This window comes from Buceros rhinoceros, unplaced genomic scaffold (genome assembly GCF_000710305.1).
Source record: "Buceros rhinoceros silvestris isolate BGI_N320 unplaced genomic scaffold, ASM71030v1 scaffold6825, whole genome shotgun sequence".
NCBI lineage: Eukaryota > Metazoa > Chordata > Aves > Bucerotiformes > Bucerotidae > Buceros > Buceros rhinoceros.
The window spans coordinates 10,910-33,912 of NW_010413335.1; the positions used below are offsets into that span (position 1 = coordinate 10,910).

General features: G+C 50.6%; 1 protein-coding gene across 1 annotated transcript in view; it reads right to left on the bottom strand.

Moving 5' to 3' along the window:
- Positions 1-288: 288 nt before the first annotated feature.
- LRP5 (low density lipoprotein receptor-related protein 5) overlaps positions 289-23,003 on the bottom strand; it is a 92,577-nt gene continuing 69,862 nt past the window's right edge. The window contains exons 14-21 of the mRNA XM_010136682.1: positions 19,568-19,777; positions 17,108-17,233; positions 13,652-13,888; positions 9,511-9,621; positions 7,078-7,314; positions 4,704-4,843; positions 1,353-1,450; positions 289-742 (exon numbers count right to left, since the gene is read on the bottom strand). Of these exons, the coding sequence (XP_010134984.1) occupies positions 481-742; positions 1,353-1,450; positions 4,704-4,843; positions 7,078-7,314; positions 9,511-9,621; positions 13,652-13,888; positions 17,108-17,233; positions 19,568-19,777 (1,421 nt within the window). The 3' untranslated portion in view covers positions 289-480. The remainder of the gene's footprint in view (positions 743-1,352; positions 1,451-4,703; positions 4,844-7,077; positions 7,315-9,510; positions 9,622-13,651; positions 13,889-17,107; positions 17,234-19,567; positions 19,778-23,003) is intronic.

The following is a 23,003-nucleotide window of genomic DNA, read 5'->3' on the forward strand; positions in this document are numbered from 1 at the left end:
GTTCTGACCTTTGCACGTTCTCTCCCAGTGGTGGTGAAGGGATGCAATGCCGACAATTCTGTTTAAACGTTTTTCTTCTCTGTGAATAATTACAACTTTCTTTAGACCTCTCCTCCCACAAGCCACTTCGCTTTCTTTTCTCCCATTAATAAAAAAATTACATACACTTTGCGTGTAAAAAAGTGACTTAAAAATGCAAGAAGGCTCAACATTCCCTCCCCAAATCCTTTGGAGATTGAGTCACTTTCATGACTTCAAAAAGGCAAATATGGCACAAAAGAATGGAAATTAAGTTAAAAAAATCAATTTTATAAATATTCTTCCTCTGTACAATTTCTCACAGCCCCAACCCTCCCACCCATTTGTATTCACATTTCTTTCTTTTAATTCCCACCCCAATTTATTTTTAAATCATAAAATATATATTTTAAATCTGTTCATATTTTAAAATATTTACAGGAAAAGTTCCTTCTGTTGAGGTCATGAGGAGTCTGTACAAGGAGAGGGTGGAGGGGGGTAGAGGTGAAAATAGCTTCGTTCCGTGGCAGGAGACGGAGGGCAACTTTCTTCTGCCGACATGTACTGACTGCGAGGCGTGGGTGGAGGGGGATAAGGGTCTGAGTCTGAATTTAAATCTATATAGTATTTGTTGGCCTTCCACCGACTGGTAGTGTAGTCACTGTCGCAAACATCGGTGCTGCACGGGGTTGTGGGTGGCGCTATCCCTCGTATCAGGTACGGCCTGCAAAACAGCGACAAAGAGCAAGAGCACAGGCATTAGTCGCGACCGGGGACAAAAGAAAGACAACGGAAGGAAGAGACTGCCAACGAACAGCTCTGCGCCCCCCTGCTCGTTAATTCTACAGGAGCCTTAATTCAGGTGGTCACAGGAACCCCACGGGAAGGACCTGAACTGTGTTTCCAGCGGCGCATCCTTCCAGCCCCCGACCAGCCAGAGCAGACCACCACGGCCACTCAGCCCAGTCACGAACAAATACGTTGACTCGTCACAGAGTTTTAATACAAGCTTGAGGAACTGAACAGAAAACATCCACCTCCTCTCCAGGGGATGCTCCATGCTCTCTGGCATGGCAATATAACCCACGTGGACTGCACAGTTACTCAGCAGCACCGCACTGGAAGGCGCTAGACCCTGGCGTGTCAAACCAAGAACCCAAAGCCAACGGTTAACATCACAACTGGCCTGATCTCCTCTCCCATGGTCCTTTATTAAGAGAGGGAAAGGCTTTTTTTAAACAAGGTAAGGTCTGAACAAGAACATTTTGTTTAGAGATCCTAAACAGAAGGACAGATCAATGGAGGATGTATCAAAACTGTTATCTGAGCTGTACCTGTAAGATCTCGTTGTTGAAGGAATGTTTGAGGAATAAAACATCTCCGCATTGTAGAGGGAGCGGTCGGTGGCTGGGGAAGGAGGTGGGTTCAGAATCTAGGAAGAACAGGAAAAAGCAGCATGGAAGTTACTTGTACAACTGGGTGATTTATACAACTCTGCTTATTTTGAAAATGTTATTTATGGCTTCACCCTATCACTCATCCTCATTTTAGTTTCCTCTCCTTGTGCTTGGGTGGGTTAATGCATTTTTAAAGGTCAGGAAGTTCATTGTGAGACTTTACTCTGGGCTTAGGTACGCTGCACATCTTCAAAGTTCTCACAGTACAGGGAGTTCTCTTCCTTTCCACATCCGTTACCATGCCGGAAGACTGGGGTAAAGCTGGAAATTAGACCCGGTTTTGCTGAACCTCAGTGCACTTCCTTGGACATAAGGACTGGCATCATCCTCAGCAGGTGCTAACGGGGAATAAGGTCTGTTCCATTCCCAGCCCCTAAACACACCCCCAGCCAACAGCAGGGGCAGGAGGCCGAGGTCCTTTACCGCAACTAAGAGAACTCCATCCCTCCCTGAACGCTTCCCTCTCGGTGCCAGTGTGTAAACACACGTGTAAACACAGTGCCAATGTGTAAACACACGTGTAAACACAGTGCCAATGTGTAAACACATGTGTAAACACAGTGCCATTCTGTGAACTCACATGTAAACACAGTGCCAATGTAAACACAGGTGTAAACACAGGTGTAAACACATGTGTAAACACAGGTGTAAACACAGTGCCGTTCTGTGAACACACGTGTGAACACATGTGTAAACACAGTGCCGTTCTGTGAACACACGTGTAAACACAGGTGTAAACACGGTGCCATTCTGTGAACACACGTGTAAACACGTGTAAACACAGTGCCAATGTGTAAACACAGGTGTAAACACAGGTGTAAACACATGTGTAAACACATGTGTAAACACAGTGCCATTCTGTGAACACAGGTGTGAACACAGGTGTGAACACAGGTGTGAACACAGGTGTAAACACACGTGTAACCACAGTGCCGTTCTGTGAACACGCTTTGGCGCAGTTCACAATGCAAAGAGACGACGAGCTCCCGAACAGTGAGAGCCTGCCCTCGCCTGGCTGTGCACAGACACGGCTGCTGGTTAAGCCTCACGCTACCAGAGCAGTTTATTAAGCTTCAGAACCCTCTAGGACTCTTCCCCTAGCAGGAAGCAGAACCCCCGAGACAGCCAGCGGGACACTGGCCTAGAACCAAGGCGCGTGCTTGGTTCTCCCAACACGGGAAATTCCAGCGCTGCTGCTGATGGTAGCTCTGCTACCGACGTGAGCATCTTGTACACGGCCGTCCCGGGCACTCTGCCAAGCCACGGCCTGCCACAGGGACCACGGCCGCATCCTTCCTCTGCTCCTCTCTCGCAATACTGTAAAATCACCAGAGGGGAGACCGTTGTTTTGGTCCTCACTGTGCAGCGTGTAGCAAAATGATCCCTGGCCATCGAGTCGAGCTCATTGTTACTAGCCCTGAATCCGGAAGCATGTGGAGGGAGCTCAGCTTGAATGCAACCCACTGCCATCTCTGGGGGACGATGAGTAATTGCCCCAAGAGCATCTTCCAGAAATCCTCCTCCTTGGAGGAGCGCCGCACGCTACTTTCAGGCTGTCTCCTACTAGCGCCCTGAGCTGCATCGACACCACTTGATGTTCACGTTAAATACAGCAGGGCCAGCCAGGATGCCTGTGGCCGGGTTCTCAGGAATCTAAACCGGTGACACTCCACCGACATTGATTCTTTCCCAGTCTCTATTCATTGGACCATCTCAGGACCGCTAAGATGTTATTCAACAAAACAAAGCAAAGCAAAGCAAAACAAAACAAAAAAGCCAAGACATCTAGATGCTCACGTCTCTCCTTTTTACTATTAACCTAACGCTGGCTAATTAGCTACCAGGTAATACTCGGATCAAGCAGTAGCTTGAATGTTACAAAGGTCTTGCAACAGCTTCCTTCTAAGAATCCAGGACGCCCTTCCTGAAGGAAAGGCCGATCTCACGGCTGCAGGCCCTGGCTGACAGCCTGGTGTGGGAAGTGTGGAAGAAGAATTCCCAGTACCAGTAAGATGAGCTGAGGCTGGAAGTCCAGCGGGAGTTGATCTGGCCGGCACAGATCCCATAGAACAGCACAGGAAGATCAGCTCTTGGGCTTCTTCAAGATTTATGTAAGTAAGGGATTTTTCTATAAATTCAGCCAATTCTTTTCCATTCATCCGTTTCAGTGTGGTGAGGCACGAGACAAGCTATGTCAGGAGGGCAGCTGAGCTCCACACTCCTGCCGCCAGCTTCCTGACGGCCTCCCTGAGGCGGCCATGGGAGAAAGGAGCAACTCGTTTTACCTTACCAACAGAGAAGCTCGTAAGCCTTTTTTCCATCTTTGTCCTTCTTAAAGGGGAGAGTGAGCACGTTTGGTCAAACACTGTCCGTCGAAGAGCCCAGTCACAGCGTTACAGTCCCCGTGTAAAAGCAGACGCACGTAGCCCAGGCAGCGTGTGGGCTCCTGACGAAACACCGCGGGAAACCCGCTCAGCGGGGAGCAGGCTGGCCCTGCCGGCTGCTGTGAACAGCAGAGCACGGGAGGCAAAACCACCGTCACGGCGAACTGCTGGCAAACAGTAACCTTCGGGTGGCTCCCCCACGTATTCTCAGAGAATCATTTCCATTGTATCCCACATCTCGGAATTCATGAAACTTGGATATGGGGACTACGACTCTGGCACTTCCAACAGTTAAAAGCCAGAAATGGAGCTAAATTACACCTAGAAAACCCCAAGCAAAGTAACCTCTGCTGGTACCAGTGGTTTCTCCCAGCGCACACACTTGGTTTTCTGAACCAGCAACCGGCACCTTATCTAACAGCAAATCAAGCTGATTGGTTAGGCGCCTGCACTCCAGCCCTGTCGTGTCGTGCTTATCTCTCCTCCACGTGTGCCTGCAGCACTACGCAGCGCAAAACGTCACTGGGCCACTGACAGCAGAGCTCACAGAGAGCAAAGGAGGTGACACCTCCCCGGGAGTCACCACAGCAGGACAGAAGTGCCCAGGAACAACCCAGCTGAGTATCACTCTAATAATACAACATTTTAGACGCCACAGAGCACCGTGTAACCCCGATGGCCTCCAGCAATGCCCTTCTGTGAAGTTCAGTGGGTGTCGGACCGGGCCTGTGCGTCACAAACAGCAACACCCCAGAACAACTGCTATGAACATCCTATGTAGTAGCACAAATACTCGCCTTCCTTCTGGAGACACCTAACTCACGGGTGCTTTGGCAAGACATACCTGTGGGTAGAAAGTGGCTTTAGTGCTGGATGAGCTGCTCGAAGAGGCTCCAGTAACGTGGTTTCTGTCGTATAAGGGGGCACCGCTGCTTCCTCCCATGAGACTCATGGAGCTAATCATGGACTTTCCACAAGAGATGCCTGCAGAGAGACAGCGGAAAACGAGGTTAGGTAAAACAGAAAACAAATCCACAGCTTGGCAAAGCCCCGCAACGCTACTGGCTGTCACTTTGGGAACGGTGTTTTATGCAAAAACTTCAGGAAAAACAGATTTTGTACAAGAAATATCGCACCCCCAGACCACCTGTTGTCTCACTGCAGCGCTGGACTCCTCACAACCTGCCCCCACACGCTGCTGAGAAAGGGATCTCCAGAACTGCTGATCCACACTCTTCACCCAAATCATTAAGCAAGAAATTTTCCAATTAAACAAACTCAGGCATTTGCAAAAAATGCATTACACACTGCCCAGGAAAAACAAGCCGGAGCCCTCCAAAGGTTTAATTTCCATTCAAAGAAACTCAACTTCGAGTACATGAACAACAACAAAAAAGAATTATTTTTACTGAAAAAATATCACTGCTTTAACAGAAAACGAGCAGAGGGAGAAGCGGCAGGGAAAGGGGACGTGAGCGTCCTCCGGCCTGCTCTCCTCCAGCAGACACTTTAGTCAGACAATCCGTTTTCAGATTCTTCCCCTCAGACTGCTCAGTGTTGACGGCAGAGCTGAGCCTGAGAAGCTTTCGGGATATTTTCAGAGGCAGGGAATACTTCTGACACACAGCGCGGCTCTAGTTGTGGCCGTCGCTGCTGACCGTGTCTCTGCCCTGGAAGTGCCGTGGTTGCAGGAACCAGGTCTTTTCTCTAGAACAACCACGTTGAGAGCGGCAGCTTAGCTTAGCGCCTGCAGAGGCGGAGGCGAAAACCACTCATACTTGTTTTAATTAGAGGGCTTTAGTGTGAAGTCACAGTTAAAACGCTACCGCAGAAACTTCACCTGCAATGATTTCATCCTCAGATCTTACTTCCTACCACAAAACCGTAACGCAGGCAGGAACAGCTGACCACAGTCACTGGAGTGCGAGAAGGGCTAAACCCAGGCTGTACCTGGCTACCTTCAAAGCCAGGGCTAGAAGAAAAACAATTAGCACATCTCAGAAACTTGTTTAATATGAAGAAGCGCCACATCTTTTCATCTGTCTTTAAGTTTATCGTCTATCTGATTTTCAGCTGACATGAAGAGCAGACTCGAAGCACTCCGGAACAGGGATTGCTTGTATCCTGACCCCGTCTGGCAGTTCTGCAGGGGAACATCTACTGTCCAGCCTCCTGAACAGTGTAAAGAGATATCCTTTCTTCTCGGTAGCTAAGAATTTGCAATTTCCTCAACGACAAGTATATTTTCCATTTGTAAAATAACCTGAGGTACATCATTTAAGTGTTTACTTGGACGTCTGTGAGGTTTCTGGGTTCTTCTCACAGCTGAATGTCCTGAGCTTTTACGTGTACTGCGAGTCCTCCTTCGACCTCAGCGCTGGAGCTGCAAGCGCTTCTCTGAGCAGATGATTTGAGACCTTTCTGAGGTGGAGAAGCTCCGCTGTTTTTCCAAGGAGGGACACAGGTCCAATGCTTTGTCCAGAGGACACAGGAAAGCTGTCTCAGAGAGGGGCTAAACCTAAGGGGTTGTATTCCCCACCCTGCAGGCGGTGAGCAGCCAGACTGCAAAACCACACCCCGACTGCTCGGGTTCTCCCTCGCTCGCTGTTGTAACTTGGGGAGGGAGGTTTTGTGTTGTAGTAAACCGAGTGGCTTCACTTCTTTCTGCTTCTTTCCTCTGAGGAATAACATACCCAGCCTGAGAGACAGGACAGGACTGTGTAAGGACCTCTGATGGACAGGACAGACACAAGGACATCTGAGTACCAGACCCAAAGGACAGCTCAGCAGAGCCCTTGCGGGAGCGTGGGGTGGCACCCACGTTCCTGGTTCCAGTGCTGCAGGTGGTTCACTCTCTCCCCAGTGTCCTGCAGGCCTCAGGTGAGCAGAACCCAGGCGCACTCCACACACCAGGACAAGCTGTTCTAGAGGGGATGTTTTCACCGGCAAAACACTGGCACTTTTCTATCGACCCCAGTGCAGCTGCAGCCTAGCTCAGAAACAGCATCTGAAAACCCGGCCAGATGCCTAATGAAATGCATCCAATAGCTTCTGCGCATCTGCTCCGAAGGACAGGTTCACACCAGAACCATGAGCAGACCATCACCCCGCTCCTGCTCTTTGAAAGCTCCACATTTAGCACTCTTAGGAACCTGCAAAACTCCAAGCCCAGAGCACAGAACGGTACCGATGAGCTGCCAGGTCCTTACCGTCCTTACCAGTGAAAGTGCCGTGTTGCGAACTTCCTGGAGCAATGAAATTCAGAGGGACGTGAGGGGTGCCGCTGACGTACTCGTGCGGAAAAGGACTATTGGGCCCGGTGTAGCGCTGACACACCACTCGCTGGCAGACAAAGTACATTCCTCCCATGACAAAAAGTGACAGGATGATACCGATGACAGGACCGATGGCACTGCTGTGTGGCTGCGATTCATCCGGGGCCGGCTTTGATTTTTCTGAAAGAGAAGAGAAGAAAGTAAAGGAGGTCCTTGAACGTGGGGCAATACGTATGTTGCTGTCCTGGAGCTGCCACACTCTGATGATGGGTCACACATTCAAAATTCTTGCCAAATAAACCTCACACCTCTATTTGTCACATATGTGACAATCTGCATTGAAAATGATTTCGTCCACATGAATCACATCACATTTATGATTTTTTTTTACATAAACAAATATATATATTCATAAAGTGAAAAAAAAAAAAAGACTTGGCCAAAGCTTAGTTCAGATCGGACTGCAGACAGACCCCTTCACCGCTTAGTGACGCTGTAAGGAGGGAAATGGCTCATGTAAGATTCAACCCTTCACTTCATAAAATCCTCCTCCAGTGGTTTCTGGTTTCCCTTCAGCGGAAGGGAATGAAAAACAACTAAAATTTGAGGAGGAAGAAAAAGGGAACGCGAAGATCTACCAATAAACTCCGAACAGCTCAGCTTGAAGAATCCACTTCTGTCTTAAATTCTTGGTCCACTTTTCACACTTCCTAGTGCGCGACAGCTTTTATGTCAGCTCAGGCCCTGACCTTAAATAGTCAGATTAGTTCAGACGAGAGACCAGAAACAAGCAGCGCCGGCATCAGTGCAGCTCCCAGATTAAAACACCCAGTTCCCGTTTTGGTTTAACCTGGCTGCGTTTGAATGCAAGACCCTTATCTAGGAAGCAGCAATCATGTTCATCCCCTCAGCCGAGCCAGAAACCACAGAACGCTCTGGCCCATGAAGAGTCCAGAGGAGACACTCTTATGTCTACATGAAGGCGCTTGAATCAGCTCAGACCTAACTGCAGGACTGGACCCAAGTGCCAGCAGGGAACAGCTGCAGGAACTTGGCAGCACAGGAGTGTGCCAAGTGCACAAAGAAACTAAACTGAAGTAAAAAAGGAAGAAGTGGCTTTACATTATGGAGGGAACTGGGGGAACTGGGGGAGAGCTGAGGCATAAATGGAAGTTGTGGGAGAAGCACGAGAGGCACGTTCAGTCTGCAAATCCCAGCAGGAAAGCTGCACTCGGGCTCGTTTTACCACTCCTGCCCGTGAAGGACGTTTCTCCTCGCTGTGCCCTCCAGGAGGGTGGGAGGAAGGAACAAGGACACCCTGACCAGACCTGGTGAGCCCTTCTCTCACCCCAGCATGGCGCAGCTTCTGACAACGGGTGCTTCCAAACCCAACAAGACTCTCAGATATTAATTCCTTGCTATTAGCCAAGCTCCTAGAGGCAGCATCATGAAGCGAAGTGCAGCATTCTCCTACATGAACCCAACACGAGGTATTAGTTCAGAATGAATTACCCACGTCTGTTTGCTTTGGTCCTACAGTGCCACATGCACGTTCCAGCTGGTTGGCTAAACCACTTGTGAGCTACGAAATGCTCCCGTTATCTGATCCACTGCCTGAAAACGTCATGCACTGGTCACCCACATGGTGTAAGACGAGGGAAACTGCAAGTGCAGCACAAGTAAGTGGATTTTACTGCCCACTTCAGATGGTAAAATAACCGAGGACTGCCAGCACCTGCCATCGGTGTGTCTGTAACCTGCACATACCTCCCACTGTGAGAATTGCCCAGAAGAATCAAGGTCCCTCCTTATACTCTTTTCCTGTGTGCACTTTAAGAGACCAGCTTGTGGGCTCTCGTGGGCACTTGCTCACTGCAGGCTAGTTCCTCCAGCCTCTCCCTGTCGTTGCAGTGGATGGGGCTGCGCATTTTTAAAAGCCACCACGAGCTTAGCAGCAGCTCTGAAAGTTCCGAGGCACAGAGCACAGCAGCGTCAGGTCCCTCCTGCATAGATCTGAGGGCAGAGATCTGAAGACCCATCTGAACAGGGCAGTGTGGGTCCCATACGGCATCTCAGGACTAGCCTGAAGAAACATGGGGCTTTTAATTTACCTTCACCGCTGCTGTTCCTGCCTCACCCGGAAGAAGAGCGGCACAGACTTGCCACTCTGTGCTGCCAGCTCCCGCACGTCACGCACACAGAGCAAGGGAAGAGCTTGACTACGTTCAGCAGCCAACTACAACTATGAGAATCTTTGGCCAGAGTTCACTGGGCTTCCCTGAAGCAACGTTCCTGTGCAAAGCCCGGGGCTCTGCCTGGGGACGCGGGCTGTGACGCCCGGGCACAGCACTGGAATGGGAAGGAAGGCCATCTCACCACACATCAGCTCATCTGAACCGTCCATGCAATCCGGAAAGGAGTCACACTGCTGCTTCAGGAGGATGCACTGGCCGCCGGCACATCGGAACTGATTGGGTAGACAAATTGCTGCACAGACAGAAAGAAAGAAGAGGTTAAGTACCACTTGCATGGGAGCACCTCAAGAAAAGCAAGAGAAGCGATCCCCAAAGCCACGGGGCCTTCTGTATTCCGACCAGGGAGGCACCAGAACACCCGCTCTGCTGCTGCGGGTAAAAGTCTGCGGTTCTCTGATTCTTCCTCCTTGGTGTTCTGCGTCCAGCTTGGCAGAGTTAAAATAAAATTCTGATCCCAGGAACTCCCCATCCTTTGTCACATCATCCCGTTGGGGCAAAGCGGGGATCAAATCAGCAAGGATCTTTTACAAGAACTAACCAAGTGAGCTGTAGCTGCCACGGTACCAAGCGCAGGAACTCGGCGTGTTAGGAAACCCGGCTCAGCCTGTGCTTTCTGCCGCAGCCCTGTGTGACACAGCCTCGCTGAGGAGCTGCTGAACTCCTCCGCTAGACCCAGAGGCCTCTCTTGCAGCAAAAAGGGCTCGGTAGTTCACTTTGGCATTCCCCTCAAATCAAAGTGTACGGAATGACGGTGGATCGGGATTTGGTGCAGTTTTGGTGGGGCTCCTAGCGTGGTCCCTGTAAGAGGGTTTGTGGAAAGAGCTTCCCTGGCTCCAATTCGGCCCCGCCTCTGGCCAAGGCTGCGCCAACTGGCACCTCTGAGAATAAACCGATTTAAGGGGGGAAATGTCTTTAGGAAGGCCTTCTGTTTTCTGGAGGCTTGATCGATTTGGAGGGGGAGGGCAGAAAGGGAAGCAACTATGTGGTAACCCACCATGCAGTCACCCAGGGAACCGAGGAGAAGGTTGAGGAGACACGCCGGTACAGCCACCTCCCTTGGGCCCGTGGAGACTTCGGCAGGCTGAACCCTGCAGTCCTCGGAGATCATCAGGGAAGAGAAAGTCAGCTAGCAGTCGTGGAGAGGCCCGTGATGGAGCAGAGGGACGTGGAGAAGCCCATGATGGAGCAGAGGGACATGGAGAGGCCCATCCTGCAGCTGGCGACTGATCCTCAAAGAGGCCGTGACTTTGAGGAGGGCTGGCGCTGGGTCGGTTCGGAGAACCGATACTGGGGGAAGTCACCTATGTGAGCTGGAGAAACTCACGGAGTACTGTCTCCTGTTGGGGGGATGCCACGTGGCCTTAAGGAACGGCGAGGAGTGTCTCCCACGAAGCAGAGCAAGCGGCAGGAGCAACCTGGAGAGACTGACTGCACCCCCCGTCCCGTGTTCCCCACCTCCAGCACCAAGGCTGGGGCAGAGGGAGGGAGTAAAGCTGCGCCCGGGAAGAAGGGAGGGGTGGGGGGAAGATGTATTTAAGACCTTGTTGTCCTTCTTCTGTCCTATTCTAATTTAATTGGCGATTTTGTTGCGGTTTTGTTGTTTGAACTGAACTGATTTCGTTTCCCCTATCTAGTCTGTCTTTCGCCCATGACCGTGAGCGGCGAGTGAGCCCTCCCTTCACCCTGGAGCAGTTTGCTGTATTTCCTCCAAACGGAGGGATGGCGTGACTGCGTGGCGCTGAGTCGCCAGCCGGGTCTGAACCACAATGACGCTCAGAGAAGAGACCACCTTACGAGGGCAGGTAACCAGCACCCCCCAAGGTTCACAGTACTGGTTATTCAGTGCAAAAAGAAGAAACGTTCTTTTCTCCCAGAGGAGCAGATCCACGTTCATGGTTTGCATCACAGCCCCGGTGGTGTTGTGAAGGGCCCCTCCTGAGCAGCCGAACCTGCTTTGCTATGGTCCACTTTGCAGTTCTCATGCCAGAGAACTGAAGTATCTATGGAGGAAAAAACTAAGCTAGAAGCTCCAAATGCCTCAGCTCCTGACTGGACTGTTCTGCTCCCAGTAAGCTGGATGCAGCTCCACAAGGTCCTGCGGTGCACACAACACACGCGTGTTGACAGAAGGCTCTCAAAGCACCTAGAGCCCCCAGCAGGTTCTTGTGCTATGAGGACGGCCAAGTTCTGGGTGCACCTTCCTATTTGCCAATGACGACCAGCCCTCCTCTTATTCTTGCAACTGTCTGCTGCAATTTTGCCTTCCATCGAGACTTCTGTCTCAGTATCCTGTCCCTTCTTGTGTGCCGTACCTTCTGTGGCTGTCCTGCCTCGCTGGACTCCTGGCTTCTCCTGCATTCAGCAGCGGCCCGCTTGGAGTGCTGCACCTCTGCTGTACCAAGGATGAAGTTTCTTCAGTGGCACGATTGTCCAGCTGCAACAGCAAGAGACTGTTGACCTTGTGACTTCCGCTGTGTCTGAGAGGACCAGCTAGCAGTGCCAGTGCCACGATAAATTCAAGATGATGGAGGCCACAGTTCTTGAAGCATGAACGCATCCAGGGAATTTCTTTGGCCACTTCTGGTCCTAGTCTGCAACCCCTGTGCTACTGCTTCACATTCAACCCTCCGAAAGCACACCTTGGGCAACCAGGTGACAGGAGAAGCGGTTTCTGAGGGATCAAGGCGTTGAACTCAGACCGCCGGGAAGGCAGTGGTAACCACTGCTCAGCTGCACCAGGTGTAGCAGGAGCGTTCTCTTCAGCCCAGGCAGCCTCACCGCCGTCACAAACCTCACGTAAAGAACAAGAACATACTCTGTGCCACCTCCCCTTCCCCAGAGGCAGGGGCTTACAGGCTGACACATGCTAAGGGATAAGAAAAGCCTACCATTTTTTCCCCCTAAGATAAAGATTAAAGATTCCTGAGGTCTGTGTTTGCGGCATCTCCCTCAGCCTAACCCTGGGCACTGAGTATGTTCACAGTCCTTCCAGGGACGTGTCAGACAGCATCCTGGACAAAAGCCCCATCTCGGGTGGCCCGAGTGCTTGCAGAGGACTAGGCACACAACCAGAGAGCATTCAACCCCCTGAGGAAACGTGTCTTCAGCGTCTCTAGACCAAACGGCAAGGCGAACCTGTGTACGGCTCAGAGGGGCTGTGCGGGGCAAGGCAGGCACCTACAGTTCGCACAGTGCCAGGAACACCGGCGTTCTGTCTGCTCAGCAGCGCCCACCGTTTCACACTCTGACTCCGTGTGAGGTAACGGCACCGGGACACGGAGTGTGGGCTCCCAGCGGACAAAGCAGAGCCTCTCGATGAGGCAGTGCCACCTCCCACAAGAAAGGCAGGAACTGCGGCATGGCTGGTCCTACTCTCGCTTGCCAAGGAGGTGCTGGTGTTCTGGTGTCCAGGATCAGAGTTACAGAAGACATTGCAAACCCACAAAATTGCTCACTGGAACGTCCACAAAACTCGACGCTGCTGGCCCAGTGGCAAAGGGTAGAGCCAAGGGTCCCGGCGCTTCCCCAGGCAAGAGCCACGCTACCGAACCGGCTCCCGCAGTTTTGTACAGCAACTGGAAGCCGTGTTGCCAGCTCCTGGTCTGCTTCAGCTGTGCCTTGGTACTAGACACAGAACATGCAAATTTTCCCATCAACCAAAGGAGATGCAAACGCGCCCACCCACGCTTCTCCCTGGGCCCCCGATCCCAGGGCTGACTGCACACGACGCAGCTGCCACAGCAAGCGTTCCTTGGGCCCCATTCCACAGACCTCTCACAGAAAGGTACATCCAGCACTACAACATCAGCTCCCCAAGAGGTGAACTCTCAGAACAGCCAATGCAGCCACAGTCCATCCCTTCCTCCCTGGGGCACCTCGCAGCGACCACTGTCCAAAGGTGAAGTGGACGCCACAGGGACAGTGGAAGCCAAAGTGGTAATTACGCAGGAGAAACGCACGTGTGGGAAGTTCTGCCAGTTTCTCTGCTGTTTTCCTTCTGGATATGGACCAGAGGTGCCCTCCCCAGCCTACCCCGTACCTGCAGTTACACGGTCAGCAATTTCTGTAGCTACAGAGAAGTTTAATTTGAGCAACAGAATAAGAAAGAGGGAAAGAAAAACAGAATCAGTGGGTATCTCGGATTTACAGGTAAGGCTGTTTTTCCCTCCTGAAACTACAGTTCGTCTACCTATACCCAGAACAGCCAGAATCCCAAATGGATGCTTATGTTAGACCCATCAGTTCAGGAAAATTAATCTTACTATCGCAATCCGCTTCATCGGATTTATCTTGGCAGTCAATTTCTCCGTTACACCGCAAGTGCGCGTCGATACACTGTCCCTTCTCGCACTGGAACTGGGATGCGGAGCAGATGGGGCAACTATCCTCATCACTCTGGTCATCGCACTCTGGGAACCCGTCACAGCGCCATGCCATTGGGATACAGTCGATCTCTCCAGTTGCACAGGTAAACTGGTCTGGGGAGCAAGTTGGAGGTTCTGGAGAAAGAGAAAACAAATCTCTTTTATATACCCAATTTTACCCCTTACCACAGACCAAAAAGGTTCTTTTCCAAGAAAAACACACTTATCCCTGGACGGAAGTCCTCCTCCTCCTTGAAAGGAGGTTGTAGTGAGGTGCGGGTTGGACTCTTCTCCCACGTGACAAGTGACAGGACTAGAGGAAACAGCCTCAAGTCGTGCCAGGAGAGGTTCTGGTTGGTATGTGGAAGAATGTCTTGCCAGAGAGGGTTGTGACACATTGGAACAGGCTGCCCAGGGAGGTGGTGGAGGCCCCGTCCCTGGAGGGGTTTAAAAGATGTGTGGCTGTGGCACTGAGGGACACGGTTTAGGGACCCTGGCAGTGCAGGGTGTGCGGTTGGACTCGATGATCTTAAAGCTCTCTTCCAACCAGATGATTCTGTGATTCTGTGACAAGATTCCAGCAAAGAGGGACTGAAATTTTGCCAACTTCGTAACGAACACTGGATGAACGCTGACTGCAGAAGTATGCTCGAGGCAGGCAAGCCCTGAGCTGAGGACAGGAACCACAAATGCTGACCTGGGCTCTAACAGCCGCCTTTTGGAAGACACTGTTATGCACATGAATTCGAATGAATGCTCAATTTCTGACTGTAAACCACATTCTACACAATCCTAATCCCCGAGATTATATTAGCCTGGAACAGTTCTTCGTAAGAAAACCTGACACGCTGGGTTACTCAGCAATGAATACACCTAAAACATGTAACATCTGCTTCTACAGTGTCTGTTTCTCCACCTATCCCGCGGTTTTGCCACAAATTTCCGAGTCAGATATGAATTGAAAAATATGAATGGAGACAAAACATCTGAGGAGGCCTGTTGGGCACTAAGCTAAGGCCTCCTGCGGGAGAGGCTCTGGCTGCAGGTCAGCGGAGCTGCCGAGAGTCAGCTGAGGAGCACCGAGGGCCTGCCCTGATCTTACAGTCTTTCACTGCGGTCAGAGACTGAACACTGGACCTTGTGCACAGCCATTTTTAGGTTTGTTGGGCTTAAGAGAGCTGGGGCTTCTTTCAAATTTGACTTTCTGTGGTCCCCAAGATCCTGGCATCAATCCGTTCCTCATCCATTCTGATGCTCAAGTTGCACTCACACACTGCTAGCATGGAGCAGCAGCTACAACCTCCTGTAGAGGTGCGACAGTCACGCTGTAACGAGGCGTTCTCTCTTCAGAATGTCAAAAGACAAAGACAACCTAGATCAAGAGTCTATTGCAAAAAACGCTCTGAATTCTTCCACACAGCCGATTAGCATCAGTGACAGTGTGAAGCGACGTGTTAGTGCCCCTGGTTGTTGGCAGCAGCAGTTAGGGATGTTCGAACTGAGGGGGCCATCCCCAAACAGGCACGTTTCCACTGGCTTCAGACGCTGCGGGGTCAAATCCCTGCGACGCAGTTAAGTCAGTAAGCAGAGATAGTCTGCAGCCCCCCGGCTGCTGTGGCCAGCTGGTGCTCAAAGGAGGAGCTTTACCACCCGCATTAACAGGGTCCCACACCGCGCCCTGCCCGAGACAGCAACGCTGAGCGAGCGGGAGGTGTGCTCTGACACGGTGTGACACTCCTCTGGAGACCCAGCCAGCTCTCACTGACGCCCGCGCTCAGGAATGGACTTCGCAAGGAACCCGGCTTGAGGAAAGGCTCTCAGCTGTAACTAATGACAAGACTTTTGTATGAGTATTTGCCTCCCAAGGATGGTGTTATAGATCCCAGAGCTGTGCCATTACGTGCAAACCATTTTAGAAGTGCTGCCGTCCTTCCTTCATGAGGGAAAAATGTGCTACAACAAGACTCAAGTATGACCAAGAGCTCGAAAAGAAAAAAAGCAAATAGAAATCCAAATGCATTTGATTACTGAAAATTCTGCGATTTTTAAGTTTCTGATTTTAAGATTCTTTGGTGTAGCAATATGAGATTTACACCATAGCCAGCGAGCCGATAGCCGTAGGCATGATGGGGATGCCAGATGCACACGTTCAGGTGATTCTCGAAGCACGTTTTGACACGGGCGCGCTGTTCAGACAATCCCACGAACAGGTCCGACTCCTGCGCTCAGCACCGCAGTTAACGTCGCAGTGCGGCTGCGCTCGGCAGGCACAAGCTTGCATTTGAAAACTTGCCAAGATTATTCACAAGGTTACTTGGGCAAATCTTCTCCAGCCAACATAGCTGTGAAACTAATTTGATGTACTGGCTACTGGCTGCTGCAACGGCAGAGGAGACAGGTTGAAAAGCTGTTGCAGGCTTGGTGAAGGACCGGAATGAAAAAACGCAAGACACCGAGATAGAGGCCCCCTAATTTTTAGGTTTGTAGCTGAAGACAACAAGGGAGTGGGATGTAGGAATCTCTCACTGGCCACGTCGTGCAACAGCAGTAAGCAAGGAATGTCAGTCGTCTGACCCCCCCCGCAGATGTAACCAGCGCTGCTCTAAAACCACAGAGCGTTTTGTGGTCATGGGAAAGCAAACAGTTTACAATGGCAATGACTGTCCCGGGGAGGTCAGAGTTCAGCCAGAAAGCGAAACCCACAGCACGATGAATACACATAAAGATGTCCAGAGGAGCAAGAGAGCCAGCGACTGAAGATATGATGCCTCCCAAACAGGAACAATGGGGGGTTGTTTTGGTTTTAGTTCCCTCTGCCAGCATCATGCAACAATTTTCAAACCCCCGGTCCTGTGAGAGGGAAGTCTGCAGGAAAAGGCTACCCTGGGGAAAGAGGAGAGCTACCTCAACGAGAAATGACTGCAACGGAGCCTCTGGCCTGCGCTTCAGAACCAGACCACACGGGGCTCGTGGTTAGAGGCCAAGTGAGCCTGAGAGACTGGAGAACCGCACTGTGGGCATCGCACGCACAACTTCTGCCGCTAGGTCATCACGGGTTGTAAGCGATTGTTTAAAGCACCAACCTATACGACACATGATATGGTTATAGAAATCTCAGGAAAAGACGTGAGTACTTTAGGGTCAAACAAGAATATTCTGCGCACAACGAAAAGTCTCATTGTGTCCAAAAAGTGAAGCAGGAAACAGCTGGCAGAAGAATCAGAGTGAACAGATGCCGCCACACACCACACGGAGGAAAACTGTGTGTAACTCCGCGTTTTGGACCGGAACACAACCTCAGCCCCCCGCTCTTCTGATGCGAACTGCTCAGCAGTGCTCTCCATCGCAACTCACCTCCACACGTTAAGAGGTTCTGGAGAAGCACAAGGTGCTCGGGGCAGGAACATCTTGGAGTCCCATCGCCTTTGGCAATGCAGATGTGCGAACACCCACCGTTGTCTCGGGAGCATGGATGCACAGCTGGAGAAACACACAGGAAAGAACAAGAGCATGAAGGAAATTGTAACTACTTCTAGCAAGGGCAAACTCACAAAACCACTCGCAAACCACTTCTGTTTGATAACCAAGACTTCACTACAAACGAACAGGAAGGTGAATGCTGGATTTCTTAGTTCGGTGCTCAAAAGCCGATTTACTTCTTCCTGAGGATGACATTTCTCCCAGTCGCAGTGATACAGAGACCTTTATAGGCCTTCTAAAAAGAATTTGGGAGCTCAGGTGAAGCAGAGTGAGAAGGTAGATTTGAGAAGGTCGCACTTCCAGCATACGCAGACTTCCCACCTGCATTTCTAGGGTAGGTGGGCATCAAGAATTAACGTATGTCACCACCAAATGCCAACCCCCCAATCCCCAGGAGTTCTCCTTTAACCTTGAAGAGCTCTTAAGATCTAGCCACTCCACTAGCCTGTTACTCAGCACACCGCAGCGTGAGCACACACGGCTGATCTTTATTTTTTGGAAAAGATGGGAACCTACACGGTGGTGTTCCCAACTCAGAAGTTCCTCAGAAGCACTGAGTACCTGAGAGTCCCTAATAGCATCACTCTAAATGAACGCGAGGTGGCTAAGAAACAAGGCCAGAGAAGAGAGGTCACTGTCGGAGCCCCCAGCTCAGCAGAGGCAGAGGGACCCAGCTCCTGCCTGCTTATTCGAGCAGAAGCTGAGCATCTGCTGGGGTGCCCTGTGGGGCTACAGCCTGGCCACGGGCAATGGTACCGAACATGGCATTCTTTACTGCTTACTAAGGATTTCCAACGACTTCCGCGGGGAAGAAGCAGTATAGCTCGCGTAATTTCCGTGCGGGGTGCCCTGTGGGGCTACAGCCTGGCCACGGGCAATGGTACCGAACATGGCATTCTTTACTGCTTACTAAGGATTTCCAACGACTTCCGCGGGGAAGAAGCAGTATAGCTCGCGTAATTTCCGTGCCAAAGCTGTCTTCCAGCCGACCAGGCTTCTCAGCAACCTGCCTTCACCTTTAACAAACGCATCGAGTTAACACAGTGTTGGAGCCACGACCGTGTGAGGTGCGGGTTGCTGGCGGGACGCAGGTGCAGGCGGGTACCTGTGTGCGGCGGATACTTGTGCACGCATGCACTCATGAGTCTACGTGTTTTTTCTCCTGATGTAACAGAAACCACCCACGCAGGACAGTTTTCAGCTGCAAAAGGTGGTTCCTTTCAGTGTGACTTAGAAGAAACAGTATTGTTGCTGTTAAAAATAAACATTTTTGAAAAACACGTGGGTTGTAAAATAATCTTGTTTTTTTTACGGTGCTGAGAATTAAAGAAAAAAATCTTTTTGCACCATTCAGTGTTACCTTTGAAATACACTAAAACCATGAGAAATGGCAGAGGAGAAAAACCGGCTATTGTGAGAGAAGAAAGAGAATCTGGGTGAGGGATTAGCACACAGGACCTAGGGCACCTTATCTGTAACAGCGAACCCACACAGGCAGCTGTGGAAACACGTTCTGCTATCACGGAAACTGAGGTACGGGGCTCAGAGGGTTGTGGAGTCATTTCTTCTGAAAATTAAAGCGTTATACACAAATGCACCCCCTGTGACACACAGCTCATCACAGGCGATGGAGTTTCAAGAGGCCGCTGTCGTCAGCCCCCTGTCTCCCACATCTTGTTTGTGATAGTTGAATCTCTCTGAGATCCTCTTTCATACTCCCGTCAAGCAGGAGCAGTCACGACTTCAAGAGGTTGTTGGACCACCAGCGCAGGAGAACAAGTCCTGTGTGTGCGACCCTGCAGGGCCATCTTAAGGGAGCACCTGAAATGTCCCACCTCTGAGGGAGAGAAGTTCCTATCGCCAGGAATTCGCCGTGGGAGCTCCCTGCCCAGCCTCCCTCCCTCCCCGGAGCCTTCGGCACCCTCGACTGTGCTGAGTCAAACCAGTCATGCTTTTTACACAGGGGCTTGAATCCCCTGCAGAAAAGGCAAGTACAGTCTGTTTCTTTCTTTCTAAAGGTTTTTCCAAGTTTTATCACGTGGTTGTATTTAAAAAAACAACAACCATAATTATAAGCAACTTTTAAAGTGAACTCAATACCAAGTGAGCTCGTACACAGCAGGTAAGCAAGTGCTGTGAAATCACGTTTTCCAGCTGGGGAGAAATACCCCTCTGGGCGGGAATGAGGTGCTTGTTTCTCCTCTGGCCGAGTCGAAAGCGCTCCATGGCCTCCCTGAAGCCCACTGGGCAGCGGCGTTACAATATTTAGCTGGATGAGGACGTCGAGTGACAGTGACCGAGAGTGAGAGGCATCAGATACTGAAATAAACTCACAGAATTCCTCCATATCCAGCTCTTCCACAGCATGAATGCCTGTCAGGTGAGCGATCCGGCCTTGAATTCTCGTCCTTTTGTAGCCGCTCACTTTCTCCACCCTCTCGATCATCTGCTGCTGACGATCAATCCAATACAAGTGATTGCCCAGCACAGTGAGTCCCATCGGCTGAAGGATGTTGGAGTCCTCCAGGGTCACACGATTAGCACCTGAGATCGACAAGAACAAAGGCTACTTTTACACCAGTTGACTTGCAACCCATTTCTTAAAAAGAAAAACCAACCAAACCCAACCCCAACCCCAGAACGAGCTCGCTATGAGGTCGCTGCCCTCATTTGCCTGCGCAGACCAAGACTCTGCTTTGGTTGCCATGCCACGGGGGCAGGCGGATACAGCATGAGACAGAGCTGGTCCCTGCTACGCTGGCGGGTCAGCCGGCCACAGCCAGCCTCCTGTCGACCTGCTCTGTTACACGTAACTGTGGGCAGTCCCTAAAAGTCTGTGTCGCCGACAGGCTCAGCTCCTGGGCCAAGGTTCTTACACTAGGTTCACATCACGGGCAGTACGCGCCACTGGAACCTAGAGGCAAGAGCGACAACCAGCCAATTTGCTGCACTGCCGTTACTCACATAACCCCAACCACCAGGCAAAGCACAGACCCCGTCGTCTGCTGCGCCACAGCCTTGGGACACGTCGTGTCGGAAAAGCTCCTGCTCTCACAGCCAGGCTCCTCCCTTCCCCTGCTCTTTTCCTTCAGGAAACTCCTCACACCTGGGCAGGCTCTCCGGCAGAACGCCCCTGTGCTCAGGCCGTCTGCTCTGCAGAGGGGGGTGAAAACCTGCTCTCAGCCCGCGGCTGGAAGCCAGGTGAAGGGAAAAGGCACTCAGGACTGCTCTGAACCTGAAGCGCCCGCGGTCTGCTGCCGTGCGCTGCCCTGCTCCTAGCAGCGTTTCACCGCTGCCTCCGTCGTGCTTCTCCAGGGCGAGCGAGAGGCTCCGAATTACTCGAAGAAGTCTCAGGAGCCATCTTCAGGCTGTTTATGCCCACATGTACGGGATGTGTTTGATTTTAGAAGTGAGGAATCAAACCAAAATTGTAACTTGGTGCTTCTTCTCTCGTCCTTCAATTTGGAATAGAGACCTTCTGTTGGCTTGCAGTTAAAAGCGTTCATCATCTCCACAAAACGAGATTTAGGATCTGGATACATAACGAAAATGCTACGAGCACTGGATTCAGCTCATTTGCTGATGAATTATGCAGAGCTCAGCCAAGCCTACGAATGTGACAGACATCTCAATTACAGATTCCATTAGTTCCGCACACAGACACGTTCTTTTCTTCTTCTAAACAGGTCTTAAAATACCGAAATACTAGGAAACATTTTGACAGAAGAAGGTTCTCGGTGAACAAAGCATGAGACACTTTGTTCATCAGCTCTGCAGCCTCCTGAGCACCCTTAGCTCCTCTGAACGTGTCAGCGTCGTCGCGTTACTCACAGACAACTGCCCTTTTGCTGGACTAAGCCTCACGTTTTGACACAAAAGCACAATTCAAGATACCATGAGAACAGCAAAGTCTCATTTCAACCTGATATAAAGACAACTCCTGCCTTCATGACTTTCAAGTGCTAAATCGCTCATCCATTGAGAAATGATGGGCAAGCGGGGTTCCCAAAGGGGATCCTGAAGGCATCCTGAAATCCCGAATGCACAAAGTGCCAGGTGACACTTGCGAGCTGGCGGTGCTGCTGGAACCCCAGCCTGCCCCATCAGCCTCCCACCTCGAGGCCTCCCCCAGGGTTTGGGGTGGACATCAAGCATCACCTCTTCCTCCCTCACCCACAAAACGCAGAACCCTGGTGATTCGGGAAGCCACCGGAGATAGCATGGGTACGGTGATTAATCATACTATAATTACGTTGGATTTGATCTCGAGTAAACAAATCCAGTCCAAATTATTAATGAACAATTTTAAAAGGAGAGGAAAGGGCACCTACAGCACTGGAGGACACTATTCATTGTGTAGAAGACTGATCAAAATGAAAATCTCGATCTGAATAAATAAAAGGCTATTTTCAACAGATATGGTTAGATAAAAGAAGGGAAAACATGTTACAAGTAAAGAAGTGTTGAATTTCCATAGTAATTAAATACTTTGATTCTCAGAATGAAACAGATGTGTGGTCTTCTCGAGCTGGAAATCAATAGTTTAATGTTAAGAACATTAAGCTGGAAGAACCCGTAATTCCTCGATTTAAGTCTAACTGAACACAAAGCATGTTTTCGCCGCAGCACTTTTACAGCCTTTCCAGTCACCTCAGCAATAACCTCAGACGCTATTTTTAATTGACCGGTGTGGCAGACAAGTTATTTGCAAATAATTCGTGACCCTCTCAAAAGCGCCAACAACGCCAACTGAAAAATTCAAGAACCTGCTGAAGAAAGTTGTTGGACAGTTCTTTTGTCCCTCTCTGAAAGTCAAGCCCTGGGCATCTGAGGTGTCCCGTGACTAGCAGGATGCTGTCAACCAGGGTCTACTGCAAGCTTCAGAAACCTCCACAACCACGCCAGCCCCCTCAAGGCTGAGAGGGAATGAGGTTGTCTAGGGCAGAGCACAGCAGGAAGGACGCACTGGCCATGCAGAATTTCAGTCCAACTTGGTCAGCAGTCTCAGCTTACGCTAAAATCCTTTTGCCAATATGTGCCTGTTTTAAAGGGGTTTGCTCAGAAAATACTTTTTAGAGGAACTAATTAAAGCCAACACAACTTTGGCTGTCAAATTTCCTCTGAAGTTGTGAGGGAAGACTGCAAAATATTTTCAAATAAAAATGTGCTATTAACTCATTTAAAAAATCATCAGCTCAGTGAATCAAATTACAGGGAGCTCAGCTGGATCAAATCCAAACACAGTTTTCTGGCTACATGATACATATCCTCTAGTTAGTTACTAAACATAATTTTCTTTTAATCCTGTATCTTTCTCTGGCTTTTATCCCACCTATAGGATTTGGTTCTTTAGCTGCAGCCCCATCAAATAAACGTGCACTAAAAGCTTTGGTTCAATATTAACCAGAGAAAGTTTAGTTTTCCCTGTACAAAGATTCAAAGAATTGGAGTAACCCATATACCCAGTATGCAAACATATGCTTACTGGTTGCTGTGGTGTCACAAAAAGAAGAACGCGTACAAAGGAAGCTGCAGTCACAGGACGCAACTACCAGCCCGCGATGGCCCAGCTGCCGATGTATTCACGGATCGCTTCGCCTCGGTCCCGTCAGTCATTCAAGACTCGACCTCACCACCACTAAACCAGCTGCTCTGCACTGTGCTGCCCTGCGCCAGGACACGGTCCATCCCCAACCCGTAACGCGACAAGCAAGAAGCACGCGCTCCCCGCGTGCCCCCTCTGCCAGCCGCGACCAACCTCGCACGCGTG